The sequence below is a fragment of the Erpetoichthys calabaricus genome, chromosome 3 (assembly GCF_900747795.2).
Source record: "Erpetoichthys calabaricus chromosome 3, fErpCal1.3, whole genome shotgun sequence".
Taxonomy (NCBI): Eukaryota; Metazoa; Chordata; class Cladistia; order Polypteriformes; family Polypteridae; genus Erpetoichthys; species Erpetoichthys calabaricus.
In genome coordinates, this window is record NC_041396.2 from 1,023,549 (window position 1) to 1,039,177 (window position 15,629).

At 50.1% G+C, this 15,629-nt stretch overlaps 1 protein-coding gene across 1 annotated transcript in view; it reads right to left on the reverse strand.

Annotated features, from left to right (window-relative positions):
• kif6 (kinesin family member 6) overlaps window positions 1–15,629 on the reverse strand; it is a 125,372-nt gene that overhangs the window by 62,413 nt on the left and 47,330 nt on the right. Inside the window, exons 10-12 of the mRNA XM_028796324.2 lie at window positions 13,908–14,011; window positions 9,134–9,239; window positions 6,662–6,812 (exon numbers count right to left, since the gene is read on the reverse strand). Of these exons, the coding sequence (XP_028652157.2) occupies window positions 6,662–6,812; window positions 9,134–9,239; window positions 13,908–14,011 (361 nt within the window). The remainder of the gene's footprint in view (window positions 1–6,661; window positions 6,813–9,133; window positions 9,240–13,907; window positions 14,012–15,629) is intronic.

A 15,629-nucleotide genomic window follows, 5' to 3' on the forward strand; every position in this document is an offset into this window, starting at 1 on the left:
TTATGGGCAGACATTCCATCGTTCCTCACAGTTCAGTCACTGGGCAGTGAAGTGTTAAATCTCGAGTTCACGGCGCCTTATCTTTGATTTTCGTGTTCTCTCGATTTTTGACATTCTGGATTGGGACTTTGTTTACTGTCCTTTAACTTGGCAATTCCTTTGTGCTCTTCAGAGCTTTGTGCTTTTTGTTAAAGTAAATCTCAAGATCTTTATGGCCCTTTGGGGGTCCAGCCGGGGTTTTGATGCCATTTACCCCCTCTAGTGGACAATTTCTGAAAGTGTCTTGGACTCCCGTAGATCACGAGGCAACAGTCTAAACGGTGGAGAAGAATCCACAACCTTGGACATTCAGGAAATGGTGCACACTGTGGCCGTGATGACATCACCCCTCCGGTGGTCATGTGGTAGCAACCAAGATGGCAACCGCAAACAAACGTTCACAAGATACTGGCGCCCATTTAAAAACAAAGGGTGCCATGTCACGATAGAAAAAGGACACAAATTATTGTTAATTAAGTCAAAAGCCACACAAGACACAAGTGAGGTGTCACCTGCAGTGCTGGGTGGAGCTGCGCTGTCCACGTGAAAAAATAAAAAGACAAAGCAGCACCGGAGATGGTCAGAGGAGGGCGACCATGGAGAGCAGACGAGGAGTAAAGACCTTCAAAGCAAATGGCGACTCAAAGGTGACACAATCAAGGGGACTGAGGTAGGTTATCTAGCGCCCTGACGTGTAGAGTACAAGTCAATGGAGGTCCTACATCAGCTGCACAACACCCTGCAGAGGAGGACTTGTCCACAGTGCTGTGTGCATCTTGGGCCTCCATATTACAAAAAGAGAAAGTCCAGAGAAGAGCAACAGTGCCGAGTCAGGACCATGGAGAGCAACTGAGGAAGAACAACTGGGGGAGATGAAGAAGAAGAAGGGGGGGGGGGTGGCTGACCGAAGAGGTGGACAGAAATGAGTAAGAAGATTGAGAGGACGTCAGGTTATCCAGCATCCCGATGTGTGGAGCACAAGTCAATGTCTTGAGGTATCTAACACACTTGTGAGACCTCATCAGGGGTACTGAGTGCTGCGGTGGTCCTCACACTGCCAAAAACACACAGCAGTGCAAGAGAAAGAACGGAGGAGAGCAACCAGGCTGATTCAGGACCACCAAGAGCAAACGAAGAGGAAAGGGTGAAGGTGCTGGGACTTTGAGGTGACAAGATTGAACTGCTAAAAATTATAAAAATAAATAGAAATAGTGCAGTGGATCACAACTGTAAGAAAAGAAAAGACATAACAGCAGCAGAGAAAGTCCAGAAGAGAGTCGAGTGGGCTGATTCAGGACCACTGACAGAAGAACGGAGTGGAGGAGCAGAACCAGTGAAGCAAAAGGTGACACAATGAAGTGGACACAAGTGACAAGGAGGCTAATAGGACTTTAGGTTATATAGCGCCCTGATGTGTGCAGTACACATTTACAGGAGGTCCTACTACAGCCACATAACACACTTGTGAGGACTCATTTGCAGTCCTACGTCGGGTTTGGGTCTCCATAAAGACACAGCAGCACCAGAGAAGGTCCAGAGGGGAGCAGCAGAGCAGATTCAGGACCATGGAAAGCAACTGAGTGGGGAAAGAATGAAGGAGAAGGACGTGGACAGAAACGGACTAACAGGGGGTCAGGTTATATAGCGTCCTGACAGCACAAGTCAGTGGAGGTCTACTTGAGTAGTTTAACACACTTGTGAGACCTCATCAGGGGTACTGAGTGCTGTTGTGGTCTCCAGGGTACAAACAATAGAAAGCAGCACAAGAGGAAAGAACAGAGGAGAGCAACCGAGGAGGAAAGAGTGAAGGACGTGAAGAGGTGACAGGAGTGAAGAGATTCAAGTTAGGAAGGACATTTGTACAGCTGAATGCGACAGTTACTTATTACTGCTACAATTCTAATACTTCACTGCACAAGTCTTTTAGGAAAGCAGACCTGCAGTCCTGAATTCAGCTTTGGGTCTCCATATTAGAAAAAGACACAGCAGCACTCGAGATAGTCCAGAGGAGAGCAACAGGGCTGAATCAGGACCATGGAGAGCAGCTGAGGAAGACTAAAGGAGCTGAGCCAATGGGAGATGAAGACTGAAGTGGTCAGAACTGAATAAGTTAACTAACAGGACGTTAGGTTATATAGCGCCCTGATGTTAAGGGAGGTCCTACTTCAGCAGCATAACACACCAGTGAGGTCTCATATGGAGTCCTGAGTGCAGCTTTGGGTCTCCATATTAGAAAAAGACACAGCAGCACCAGAGAGAGTCCAGAGGAGAGCAACAGGGATGAATCAGGACCATGGAGAGCAATGGAGGAAGACTGAAGGAGAGATGAAGAGGTGGCCTGACTGAAGTGGTTAGAAGTGAATAAGGAAGCTAACAGGATGTTAGGTTATATAGCGCCCTGATGATAAGGGAGGTCCTACTTCAGCTGCATAAACCACCAGTGTGGACTCACCTGTAATACCTTCTGCAGTTTCAGTGTCCATATTAGAAAAAGACAAAGCAGCAGCAGAGAAAGGCCAGAGGAGGACAGCAGGGCAGATTCAGGACCACGGAGAGCAACAGAGCAGCAAAGACTGGAGGAGATGATGGAAATGAAGATGAAGAGATGACATGAGTGAAGTTAACAGAAGCAAATAAGAAGGCTAATAGGATGCTAGGTTATATAGCGCCCTGAAGTGGTAGGGGGGTCCTACTTCAGCAGCATAACACACCAGTGAGGTCTCATATGGAGTCCTGAGTGCAGCTTTGGGTCTCCATATTACAAAAAGACACAGCAGCACCAGAGAGAGTCCAGAGGGGGACAACAGGGCTGATTTAGGACCACAGACAGGAGGAAAGACTTAAGGTGCCGAGCCAAAGGGAGGTTAACAGAGCGAATGGTGGAAGTGATTCGGTGTGAAGCGAGGTTATATAGCACCTTGACGTGTACACTTACCACCTGCAGTGCTGTGTTCAGGTTTGGTGTCCACATTTACAAAATAAAGACAAAGCAGCACAAGAGAAAGTCCAGAGGAGAGCAACTGGGGGATTCAGGACCACGGAATGAAACTGAGGAGGAGCGCCATTTACAGATCACATGTTGGCACAGCTGAAGTGTTTCAGATTATGACGGGAGTTCATACAACAAATCCCAGTTGCTACTCTTCGTGGACACAGCTGGAAACGTGAGGGCAGATTCGCCCAAATTGTAGGATTTTTTTTTCTTCACACAGCACCACAAGCCCATGGCATGAAGTGACAACATGAATCCAGTGGCCTTCAGATCTCGACTTGAGGTAGACCCCGATGAGCTGAACGGCCTGCTCTCGTCAAAGTGGCTCTGATGTTGTAAAGACGCGCCGTTGATGACTCTGTTTGTAGACATGCAGTGTGTGTCAGAGGTGTGATGGCTTTTCAATGGTCCCTGATGTAGAATCCTGGACAGATCCACTCTTATTTAACAGACACCTGGAAGTTCACAGCTGAACTACAAACTGCCCATCACTCAGACGCATCTCAACTGAGGATCATCCCTGGCAAGCAATACCACCCCAGGACATAAGGGGGCGCTGCTGTCGCTAGTGGTGTTGTCTCTTTCTGATCCAACAGCGCAGAGAGGACACCCAGTGAGGGCCCCCCCAACTCCGCCCCTTCCGGAATGTGCCGTCTCATTCGGACTAAAGCTCAGATGGAAACGGAGTGCCACTCAGACATGGCACCCTGGGTAGAGAAGGCACAGCAGCTTGCTCTTGGGCGCTATTACTGTGGCAGTCCTCCTTATTAAACCAGGGGGACCCCAACAGTTATTTTGGAGCCTGCGTCATACATCACAAGAGCACAGTGTCTGGAACGCGCCAGTGGGCGAACGTCATCAAGTGGGTGCCTTCGCAAGGCGCTATATCATAAAAACAAGTGCAGTATGAGGCACATCGGCTGTCTGGCAGACCCCCCATTATTTAAAGACACTGATATAGCGCCTGACGGGGTGAACCTGAAATGACATCACTGTGACCCAAATATGATGATAACAGCTCAAGGCACAATGAATTCATTTTGTGTTGATATAGCGCCTTTCAAGGTTATTTGACCATTCATTTGAATAAAGCAGATACAGCGATATCACCTTTCACAGCGGACTCCACTCCAGGCAACCTTCCTCTACTATGGCACCTTTGAACACGAACCCCTTCGCCCGCCTCTCACGCCACCTTCTGGCTTTATGGCACTACAGCTACTCTCCGCTCCCTGTAGGTGGGTGGCACAGAGGTTAGCGTGTAGACTCCCAGATCCAACGCCCCTGCCAGGGTGCCATTTGTCTTTGTGACTTTTTCTCATTCGCCCTCCTCGGGCACTTTAAACACCCCTACCTGGGAGTGCAGGTGGGCTTTGTGATGGACTGGTGGCCCCCTCGGGTTTTGCTTGTACTTTGTGCCCTGTGCCAGCCTTACATGATCAAGTGAGTTTATGTTGTCATCCTATGCACATCGCCCCCTAGTGGCGCTCTTGGGTTCACTTTTGTGATTCTTGGGACGTTCTCTTTGTATGTCTGTGACACGTCTTGTGACAGAACAGGCCATGAAAGGCACTATATAAAATAGATTGAACAAGAGAAAGCAACACAAACTGACTGAACTTCCCTAAGATGGGCACTTGAAGAAGTGGGACTTGAGTACAGTTTAGGACAAACACCCACCCAGACCACCACAGGTAAGCCCCTCGTCACTGTCCACTGGCCAGAGAGAATGCGGCCCTGGATGAGACTCTGCAGACCCCCCGAGTTGAACCCATGTCTGAGAACTAATTGCTGAACCACCCAAGTAATAAAACAAGACTGGACAGAATCCCAGGACTGGTGGTCTCCTATGCAGGTATCGACTCTGGTGGACACCCCTTTTTAAACTGAATATGGAAAAACACTGCAAGGCAGGAAAAGACCACCACAGCCTAGAAAAGCCTGTCCAGTGGCTGAGGGGGGCAGTTGTGCCACTGGAATATGGTGCCACACACCAGCTGTTACCCTGCAGGGAACTGGAGGGGGTCAGGCAAGGAAGTCCGGAAACACGCCTGGCACTAAAGCACGAATGAGACAATTAGAGCCCCTGTATTAAAATGGACAAAGGTGCCCAGTGCCAGCATCTCTCTGGCATACTCATGTGCCCCTCCAGGACAGTGAGTCAGCACCGCGGCTGCACACTTTACATGTCATCTAACCAGAGGGGCAGACAAAGCGAGTGGTCTTCTCTCACAGTCGGGGCAGTGGCACTAGGGGTGCCGCAACACCCGCTTTAACCAGCAACTTGTGAGAAACAGAATGAGGACGTGTCACGAAAAAAAAGTGTTTGTCACAAATGGGTGGCGACATCAGTGACGAGTCGGGCAGCCTTAGGGAGATCTGCACCTGCAGCCTTGCCACACCAGGCCTGGCCCAGGGGCTCCATACTGGTCTTCTGAACATTGTCAGGGATATCTGATGCCAGGAAAGGCTCCACTCCACAGTGGGAGGGCTTGTCACCCGAGGACAGACCACCAGGCTCTGATTCATGAAAGGCAACAGAGGAAGGAACTCAACAGGCCCAAAAGATAGACGACAGACAGGAAAGGCACTATATAGCAGACAGACAGATAGAGAGCGTGGCATTACAAAATACAGAGATCTGAAAGGCACTATATAACACATACAGAGAGAGAGAGAGCCTCAAACAGGCGTTGTATAAAGTAGAGATATATGATGGAGAGGGAAAGGCGCTATATAATAGATAGATGTGAAGTGCGCTATATAACGTACAGATGATGGATATGAAAGGCACCATATAATACAAGGAGAGATTGACAGACACACCTATGAAAGGCACTATATAAGACAGGTGACACACAGCCATGAAACGGCACTCTGTAACAGATATCGCATGTCATGCCATGTTGTGGTATGGCACGCCACCTTCTCATCTGCTCGTGTAACACACACTAACTCAGTGGTGCCAGCTTGTTCCAGTTTTTGTTTTTCCTCTTTTGTGGCCGTATCACTGTAGCTGAGTTTGGGTGTCATGGATGGCTGAAGAAGCCCCTTAGATGGACCAGGCGCCCCCCAGCCCACTGGCACCAGTTAACAGAGCCCCAGGTACTATGAAGCTTAGGTGGCTCCTTTCGCCATCTGGCCCATGTCACTCGTTTTGGACGTCCCCGCGTTATTTTCTGACATTTGTTAAAATAGCCTGTCGTCCAGCCTCAGTGGCGCCCCCTTATGTCCACCATTTCAGCCATGTGTGTTTCAGCTCCTTCAGCCTTCCCTGGTACTTCACGACTCACCGACCTTGCTGCTCACCTGCAGCCCGGTGACGTCCGTGTCTCCTCTGTAACTTCTCCTGACTTGCACTCCGCACAGTGGGGGGGCGCTACAGAATTCGGCACCCGGTCATCAGCCTTTAGAGAGCCCTGACTGAGGGAATGTGGAGCCATTTTGGCCAGTTTAGTTGCACCGCCTAACCTGGTGGACATTTTTTTAAGCTTCCGGTGCCCCTCAAGATAAAGCTCCTCCAGAACCTGACCCGGGCACCACACCAATGGTGGTCTGCCAGGCTGGACTGTGCCAGGCCCTGCATGTGTCATGACACTAGGGCAGCAATGCCAAGTCACTAAAGGATACTGATTTCATTATCTCTCTGCTGCAGGAGCTCCTCCAGCTTCACCAGCCTACTGAGCTTCACTTCGTCGGGCGGCAGCTCATCTTGGGGAGCGGCGTGCGAATCTCCGTGGTCTCCGACAGCAGAAGGCACCGTTTTTTCTTTGGCATATACCTGAAGGAAAGAGAAACAAATACATGAATAAATAAATAACAGACAGTATATAGCGCCTTTCACAGTAGGTGCCTAAGGAAATGTGAGGAGCCACTCAGGTCGAATGACCACTGGACAGAACACTCCCTGAAGGGGACAACAAAGACCCACTGTGGGTATAAACTGCAACTGGAATCCCCCAAACCCTAAACATGATGGTAAATTAAAGGAAGGCTGAAAGTCTGATGCTGTGGTCACTTTGTGGTCTTTACACGCAACACCTGGAGGAGCCACTAGAGGAACTCCAGCACCGCAGCCAGCCTCATCCAAGGGGGCTTTGAGTTGGGTGCAAGTGGAGTGGGAGGGGCAGAACAGAAGGAAAGGATCTGGAGGTGACAAGAGGAGTGCCAGCTGGGCTCAGCCATTGCCCAGTAAGGCTCCAAGAGAGAAACAGCATTTCCTCTTTTTATAGTTGGCATTAACAGAAGGGGTGATGGATTAGCCATGTGTTGCCCCCAAATGTGCCCTTTGGGTTTGGATTTCTGGTCCCCACTGTCTGCTCTTTGAGGTTTCTGTTCACGAGCGCCCCCTTCAGGCCAACGCTGTGTGCAGCACCCAAGTCAGAAATTTTGAAACTTGCACTGGATGTTGGGAAGAAAACAAAGCCATTTCATACGACAGCTTTCATTGTGACCCCAGCAGGCTCACCTGTAGGGGGCGCACTCACATCAGACACTTTTTGGGCTTTAGGAGTGACCCCAACACACAAATGAATGGAGAATATTCCACAACTTACTACCACCTCACCTCCTGGCTGTACAATTAATACAATGGCAATGATGGCCAGCTGAAGGAGTGTGCGAAGGACAAGGACAAGGCAGCAGGATGGACAGACTGAAGATCCAGCAGAGGATTTCAGATGGGGGCGCTAGTGAATCCTGAAGAGAGGCCGTTGAAACGACCCTCAGGTGAAGAGGCTTCTTCTGGTGTAGGAGCTGCAAGATCGACCAATGAAGAGCCAGAAGAGGTTTGGGACAGCCAAGTGACAGAAGTGGCTAGATGTCAAGGGTCACTGATGGGGACAACGAAATGTGCAAAGTCAGTTTTGGGAGAGGCAGAGTGTTGATGAGGAATCCGATGAGTTGTAACCACACATGTCACAGCATCTAAGCAGGTTTATATCAAAGGGGCGGGGCTTCACAATAGATCTGAGTATGTCATAATGGAGAGGCGGGGCTTCACAACAGACCTGAGTATGTCTATCATAGAGGGGCGGGGCTTCACCACAGAACTGAGGCATGTCTATAATGGAGGGGCGGGGCTTCACCACAGACCTGAGCATGTCTATAATGAAGGGGCGGGGCTTCACCACAGAACTGAGGCATGTCTATAATGGAGGGGCGGGGCTTCACCACAGTCCTGAGCATGTCTATAATGAAGGGGCGGGGCTTCACCCCAGAACTGAGGCATGTCTATAATGGGGGCGGGGCTTCACCACAGACCTGAGCATGTCTATAATGAAGGGGTAGGGCTTCACCACAGATATGCATGTCTATAATTGAGAGGCGGAGCTTCACCACAGAACTGAGCATGTCTATAATGGAGGGGTGGGGCTTCACCACAGACTTGAGCAGGTCTATAATGGAGGGGCGGGGCTTCAACACACAGACCTGAGCATGTCTATAATAGAGGGGAGGGGCTTCACCACAGACAAGCAGGTCTATAATGGCAGGGCGGGGCTTCACCACAGACAAGCAGGTCTATAATGAAGGGGCGGAGCTTCACCACAGACTTGAGCATGTCTGTAATAGAGGGGCGGGGCTTCACCACAGACTTGAGCATGTCTATAATGGAGGGGTGGGGCTTCAGCCTTTAAACACACCTAAGGTGAAGGATGTGATTGTTGATCTCAGCACCTCCAAAGTGAAAGGGCGGAGCTTCATCACAGATCTGCTGAGCATGCCAATAGTGAAGGGGCGTGGCTTTGTCGAACATCTGAGTAATGTCTTTAGAGAAGAGGTCAGAGGCGGGGCTTCTTCATTGATCTGAGGATGTCTAGAGTGAAAAGGCGGGGCTTCACCCATAATCAGACCAGTTGTAACATGAATGGGCGGGGCTACATGCTTTATGCACAGCTGTACTGAAGGGGTGTGGCTTCATCACAGATGTTAACCAAATTGTTGGAATCCCAGCAGATTTCAGGAGAGACCGAGTACACAATATGCCTTTGGGTGGCCCGGACAGATGATTCATGGCGGGGGTCCACCCAGACCGAATTAGCCTTGTCTTACTGGTAATGGACCAGCCTGCCGATCTCCTAAAACTGAGTGAACGGCGCCCACCTTGAGTCTCTGGAAACAGTGGTGAATCTTGCGCATGTCCACCCCGACCTTCAGAGATGCTTCAGGGTCTCCATCTTCCAGAAATGTTTTAATCTGCTCTTCCAATCTAAAACAAACAAAAACAAATGAAAATGTCAGAGAGCACAGTCCAAGAGTCACCAGCGGTGTCAGCACTGGGTATGGCAGGCCTCAGGGATCCACTTTAAACCCCCCATATGGTGGCTAAACTGCCATATGAAGCGGGCACCACATACGTGTCCAGTCCTGTTCTATCCAGTCATTCAGACTGTGCTCTCTGTGAAAGGCACTATATAAGACAAAGGCTGAGGAGGTACCAGGGAGCGCAGATTTCTGAAGAAGGTCCTGAGGACAAAGAGGGTGGCATCACCAGGGGTCCACGTGGACACATGCCACATAAAATGGACAGGGCATCCACAGTAGGCATCCTGAGGGCATCAGGCCGCTACATTCAACTAACATATTTTGAACTTGAACCCCCGTGGCCTCCAGCAGGGTGGTCCTCCAGTTGTCCGAAGCCATGTGGTCAGGGCGTGCACTACCATGTACTGGTCTAGTGCCCCCTTCATGGGCAGGGCGCTGAATTACAGCAGCCAGAGCCACTTGGACAGGCAGATGAAGGAAATAAAGCATGAAATGGATGAGCGAGTCCTGGTGGTCTAGGGTTTGAATACAGATGCCGTCCCTTCCTCTGTTACTCCTGGATTTATTTTATACTCAATGCCAGTGTGCCCATCACCTGTGGCAGGAATAAGCACCCTTGCTTTAAGCTATTTTTATTTTTTATTTGATATCAAGACTTTTTTTTTTTAATTATGGTGGTCTTAAATAATCTTTTGATCTGCCCTAACACTGTAAGTGCTTTATAAAGCACCCAGTGACCACCTGCCTTGTTTTTATGTTAGGTGCCTTAATTGGCTTCACTGAAAGGCGCTATACGAGTCAAAGATTTGTGTTGATACTGTGCTCGCCGTAGAAGGCTGACTGGATGATGTCTTTTGTGGTGAAGCTGGCACTATGTGAAATAAACAGTGACTGCCTGCCTTGTTTTTAGGTTCTTGTTAATGGCGTTCACTGAAAGGCGCTATATGAAATAACAATATGAAGGGCGCTATATCACGACTTGTTCATGCTGTCATCGTGTTAGCTCTGTAACGAGGTTTGGTATGAAGGGCGCTATATCAAACACAGATGTGACTGATGAGTCCCCCCTCTTATCATGAGGGCTCTCTATGCTGTGGGGGGGGCGCTATATAAGGTAATTGGGATCGAGCACTCGGTGAGACTCCTGTTTCTACGCAGGCCCAGGGCTGACCCAACTTTTCTGACTTTTAGGCTTTGGTTGGCCACTGGTGTGGAGGGCAGTGGTGGTCCACACTGTAGCTGACACACTCGCTCTAACACCAGGCTTCAGTGCCCGGAGGGGGAGTTTGCCAGCAGTCTGTGGCCTGCGCGGGCCTCAGCTGAGCAGGTGAGTAGTGACCGCTGCGGCCGCTGGGGGGCTGCGAGGAATCTGCATGGTCTTCTGGGCCAGCAGGCTGTGCAGAGGGCAATCAAGGTGACCGCAATGGACATGAAACAGAGCCTCCATGTTGGCCGGAGAGGAAATGAACCGAAGGCTGGAAAACTGGACAGGTCAGCACCTGGCCAGGGGGCATCAGAGGGGGACGACTCAGTCAAACACCCGTCAGTCAAATGACACTCAGAAAAAACTGAAAAGAAGGATGACTGAGGAGGGTCTGAGAGGGACAAGTGAAGACAATAATACACACACAAACACGTGGTACTGTAAAAGACATGGGGAGACAAGAAAGGCGCTATATAGTGCCTTTCATATCTATGCTATGTAACAGATGTGAACGGCGTGACATAGCAGACAGGCAGGTGGACACACATGAAAAGCGCTACATAACAGATATGAAGGACACTCAATAAAAAACAGACAGAGAGCTGGACAGAAATGAAAGGCACTATATAATACAGAGACATATAATGTGTGCTCCTATCTATCTAATAAACAGACGGATAGACAAGTAGATAGACAGAAATGAAAGGCACTATACAGCAGACAGCCAGGTAGATGGACAGATAAGTAGATTGATATACAAGGCACCATATGTCAGACAGAGAAGAGAGGCGCTATACACAGTAATAGATACAAAAGGCCCCATAAAATAGACAGATGTAAAGGTACTGGCAATGTGTGAAAAGCAGGGATTGTACAGAATATGTGACGTCACTTCTGTCACTTCAGTACTCCCCCTCGCCATCATACAGAATGACTTGCCAGTTTGGCCAAGGAGATGTCTGAAATGTTAATCGTGTCATACTTTGACATCCCGATTTCCTCATTCTGTAGAATGTCACACATTGACACTAGCGTACACATCTATATAGAGCTCTATTGTCACACACATGCGCATAGGAGGCAGCTAAAAGGACCAAACGAAAGTAATTACACTGCTGGCCAGGGGGGTGGCGCCGTGCACTAAACCTACTTCTTTTATCTGTGCAGACCAGATATGGGAATTTCTGCCAGCTTGAGCCCCGATGACGTCACTTCCGGGTCTCGATGACGTCACCTCCGCCTTTCTACCTTAAATACAAGACCACCTTCCTGTAACCTCGGTTCTGTCTTCTGTCGGACTCGACTTTGTACACATCTGTGCTACTCAAGTATACGGGTGGCTGTCCCAAACCTTTTTTGTGTGTCGAGGATATTTATTTCACTATATATATTTAAATATATACACACTGTACTGTATATAAGGTGCCTTTCTGATCTAATAAACAGATGGCTAGATAGGTAGGCAGACAGATATGAAAGGCGCTATATAACAGATCATAAGATGAATATGAAAGGCCCCACACCACACAGAAAGGTCTTCTTATTCCGTCTCCAATTCCCACAAACAGCTGCCCTGCAGGGGGCGCCAGTCAGCCCACGGACTCTGGCGAGGGGGCACAGTGTGTTGCCAAGTCCCGCCTCAAACACTGAAGTCCAGCTGCTCGTTGGAACTGGAAAACGTTTAACCAAAAGATGGAGTGGAAAAGCAATTGGGGGGCCGTATGCCAGGGGAGCCCTGCCAGTTTCCCTTCACACCCGAGCGTGGGAAGTGATGGAGAATCAAGACACGGAAGTCGCTTCACCATCGCACATTGGCGACAACTGAAATTGTGGACCTTGGCTGCGTTTTCCTGAGTGACTTTCCAGTCCGGACTGGTGACAGACCCTAAAAAAAAAAAAATAAAAAAAAATCCAGAGATGCCCCCTCCTTGCCCACGTGAGATCTTTGCCACAGCCTATAAGCCCTGACCACGCTGCACTTTGGGCACCTTTCACACCCGCAATTACTCAGCTGGTTTGGGTCAGGGGGCTGCACTTAAACTCCGACTCCTTCTGGATCCTACAAGTCTCCCCTGCCGGTGCTGGAGACCACCCTTAAGTCCTCCAACTGGACAGACTAACCCTGGTGCTACAGTAGGTGGCGCTGTAGTGAGTTAAACACCAGGAAGCAAAATGGCAAATTAGGTACTGGCTCATGGTGGGGTTAGGGGGCGGTGTAAATGAGCACGACAAAATGACAAGTGGCTAGGGGGCGCTATAAAACAACATGGAGAAACAGGCAATGGAGTAATGGGGGAGCTAGGGGGCGCTAGAACGAGTGAATAAACTCGAATCAACATGGCAAAATGGGCAAATGTGGCATTAGGGGACAATGTAAATCAACAGGTGTACACAGGCAGTGGAGTGATGTGACGCTAAGGGGGGGGGGGGGCTGTGATGAACGAACAAACACAAGGAAATACCCCCACAAAATGGGCAGTTACACAATGTGGGGCTAGGGGGCGCTGTAATGAGTGAACAGAAACACAAACTCAACTTGAGAAAATGAGAAAAGTGCTGTAATGAGTGAACAAAGTCAATGGAGCTCGGAATTCACAGGACACAATGGGCAGTGGCACATGGCTGGGCTAGGGGGTGCTGCAGTCAACATGACAAAACAGGCAATGGAGGAATGTGGAAATGGGTGGGGGGCTATGATGAATTAACAAACGTGAGGGCAAAATGGGCAGTTGCACCATGTGGGTCAAGGGGGCGCCATAACAAATGAACAAAAACAAAGAATCAACATGACAAAATGACAGGTGGCTAGGGGGCGCTATAAAACAACATGTCCAAACCGGCAGTGGAGCAATGGGGGAGCTAGGGGGCGCTATAAACAAGTGAATAAGCTCGATGAATTAACATGGCAAAATGGGCAAATGTGACATTAGGGGACAATGTAAATCAAAAAAAACCTAAATAGGCAGTGGAGCGATGTGACACTAAGGGGGCTGTGATGAACGAACAAACACAAGGAAATACCCTCACAAAATGGGCAGTTACACAATGTGGGGGCAAGGGGGCAGGCGCTGTAACGAATGAACAGAAACAGAATCAACATGACAAAATGGGCAGAGGCTAACGATGGGGCCAAGGGGGGTGCTATAATGAGTGAACAAACTCACGGGCACAACGGGCACTGGCTCATGGCATGGCTAGGGGGCGCTGTAAGCAAACATGAGCAACAGATTGTGGCTCAATGAGGAGCCAGGGGGCGCTATACAGCACAGTTGGCCCCCACCCTCCCACTTGACGGACCGCCGGGACACTTCAGTCAAACCCGGAGTTCAGCGAGTTAACGGCGTGTCGAGCAGCATAGCGTCGGGCGGGCAGGCGCTGGCGTGAATGCGGACGTCAAACCACAATTACTTTTGGAGTTCCTCCTCGGTGAGCTGCTCCGTCCGCTGCTCCCCCGTCACCAGGGCCAGCTCGTCCTTCAGCTCTTGGACTTCTCTCTTGAGGCGCGCGATCATCTGGAAGGCAGAACACACAAAGTCAGTCGCTCGCTCGCTCGCTCGACTCGCCGCGTTTTCGGCTTCTCCCTCGGGAAGCCCGCCAGGTTGCAGCTGCCATCAGCCATTAGGCTGAGACGGCAAACGCCAGGAGTTTTATTGCAGGGCTTAGAAATAAATTTAGGAGGCTTCATAAACTCCAACGCTCCCCTCCAGATGGCCTGCCAAAGCCTGCAGTCGCTGAGAAGGCGGCCCCCCGAGCGCCACAGACCAGCCCATCGACGTGCTGAAGGTCAGCAGTGGCTGTAGAGCGTGGTCACTGGTTAAGCCCAAATGTGCCACCTTGACTTTATATAGCGCCTTTCTGTAGGCACTATACAGCTGTCAGGCTATGACACAATTGTCACTATCAGTCACCCAGGGTCACCTCACACACCTCAGTGGCACAATGAAGTAAGTTTTGGACAGGAATGGAGTGGCTTGGCACTGACAGGCTGGATTACTTTATATAGTGCCTTTTCACAGTGAGCCCCAGCTCCCCTGCTTACATGGGCACAACAGGGCAAGGTCCCTCTGTTGGGGGCTGAACCTGACAGGTATGCCACATGCTTTAAATCAGCACAGAATTCTCCTTGGATGCCAAGACCTGGCAGGAATATGACGATGGTGCTTATGGCCCGCCAGTGTGCCCCGTCAGAAGTTGTGCCACCTTAACTTGCCAGCCCAGAGTTTAAGACCACTGACTGGCGCATAACAGCCAGAGAGAGGCCCACACAGCCCTACCAACTAGTGGAGCCACCGTAGCGGATACCCCTACCTAAAATGGCTAATGGAAAAATTCAACAGTAGTGCCAATCACACAACAAGCAGATCCGGGCAAACAGAAGTGCAGGGGAGGGCATGGAATGTGAATGCAGGTGAAGCTGCAACTCGGGCAGACAGGGTAGTGTGGCACTCCTTGAGTGCTGGCAGCCAGTCTTGTGCGCACATGGGCAGGCCTGTGGTAGGCACTGGGGTATTCTCACCAGCTGAAGTTTAACCATTAATTAGAGAAGAAGGGTGGCACAAAAGAGGAGGCCTATGGAATTTGGCCTTCTTTGAGTTTGGTGATGTAAAGGGGCTGAATGCCCACCAACCTGTCATACTAAAGGGCGACATTGGTGCCCACCCAGAGAGGAGCAGCTCAGCTTATGGAATTCAAGAGAAGGGTACGAGTCCCAGACCATCCATCACACCAAGTCCCTCATAACAGCACTGGAGACCCCCGGGTGAAATGTGAACCCAAGGCTGAGGTCATTCCACCGCCCAGAGCTCAGGTACCACTTGAGGCACAAGCAGGGGGCGCCGCAGTACTGCCTGCCCATAGAGGGTGCTGTTCTGCAGGCCCACCATGCCCACATCGAGTCTCCGCAGACACTGGGCTCAGCCACTGCACCCCACAGTCGCCTTGTTTCATGTCTGACACCCCCTTTTGTTCCACTGCCAAGCCGGGGGTCTGACGACGCTTGGCGTTTCTCCTCTGGGCTCACTTTGTATTTGTAGGGGACGTGCTTTGTTCCGAGTTTTAAATGAAACCACAAACACGCTCAGCGGATCTGAGGGGATAAGAGAAGCGACTGACCCACTAATGGGGGGCTGC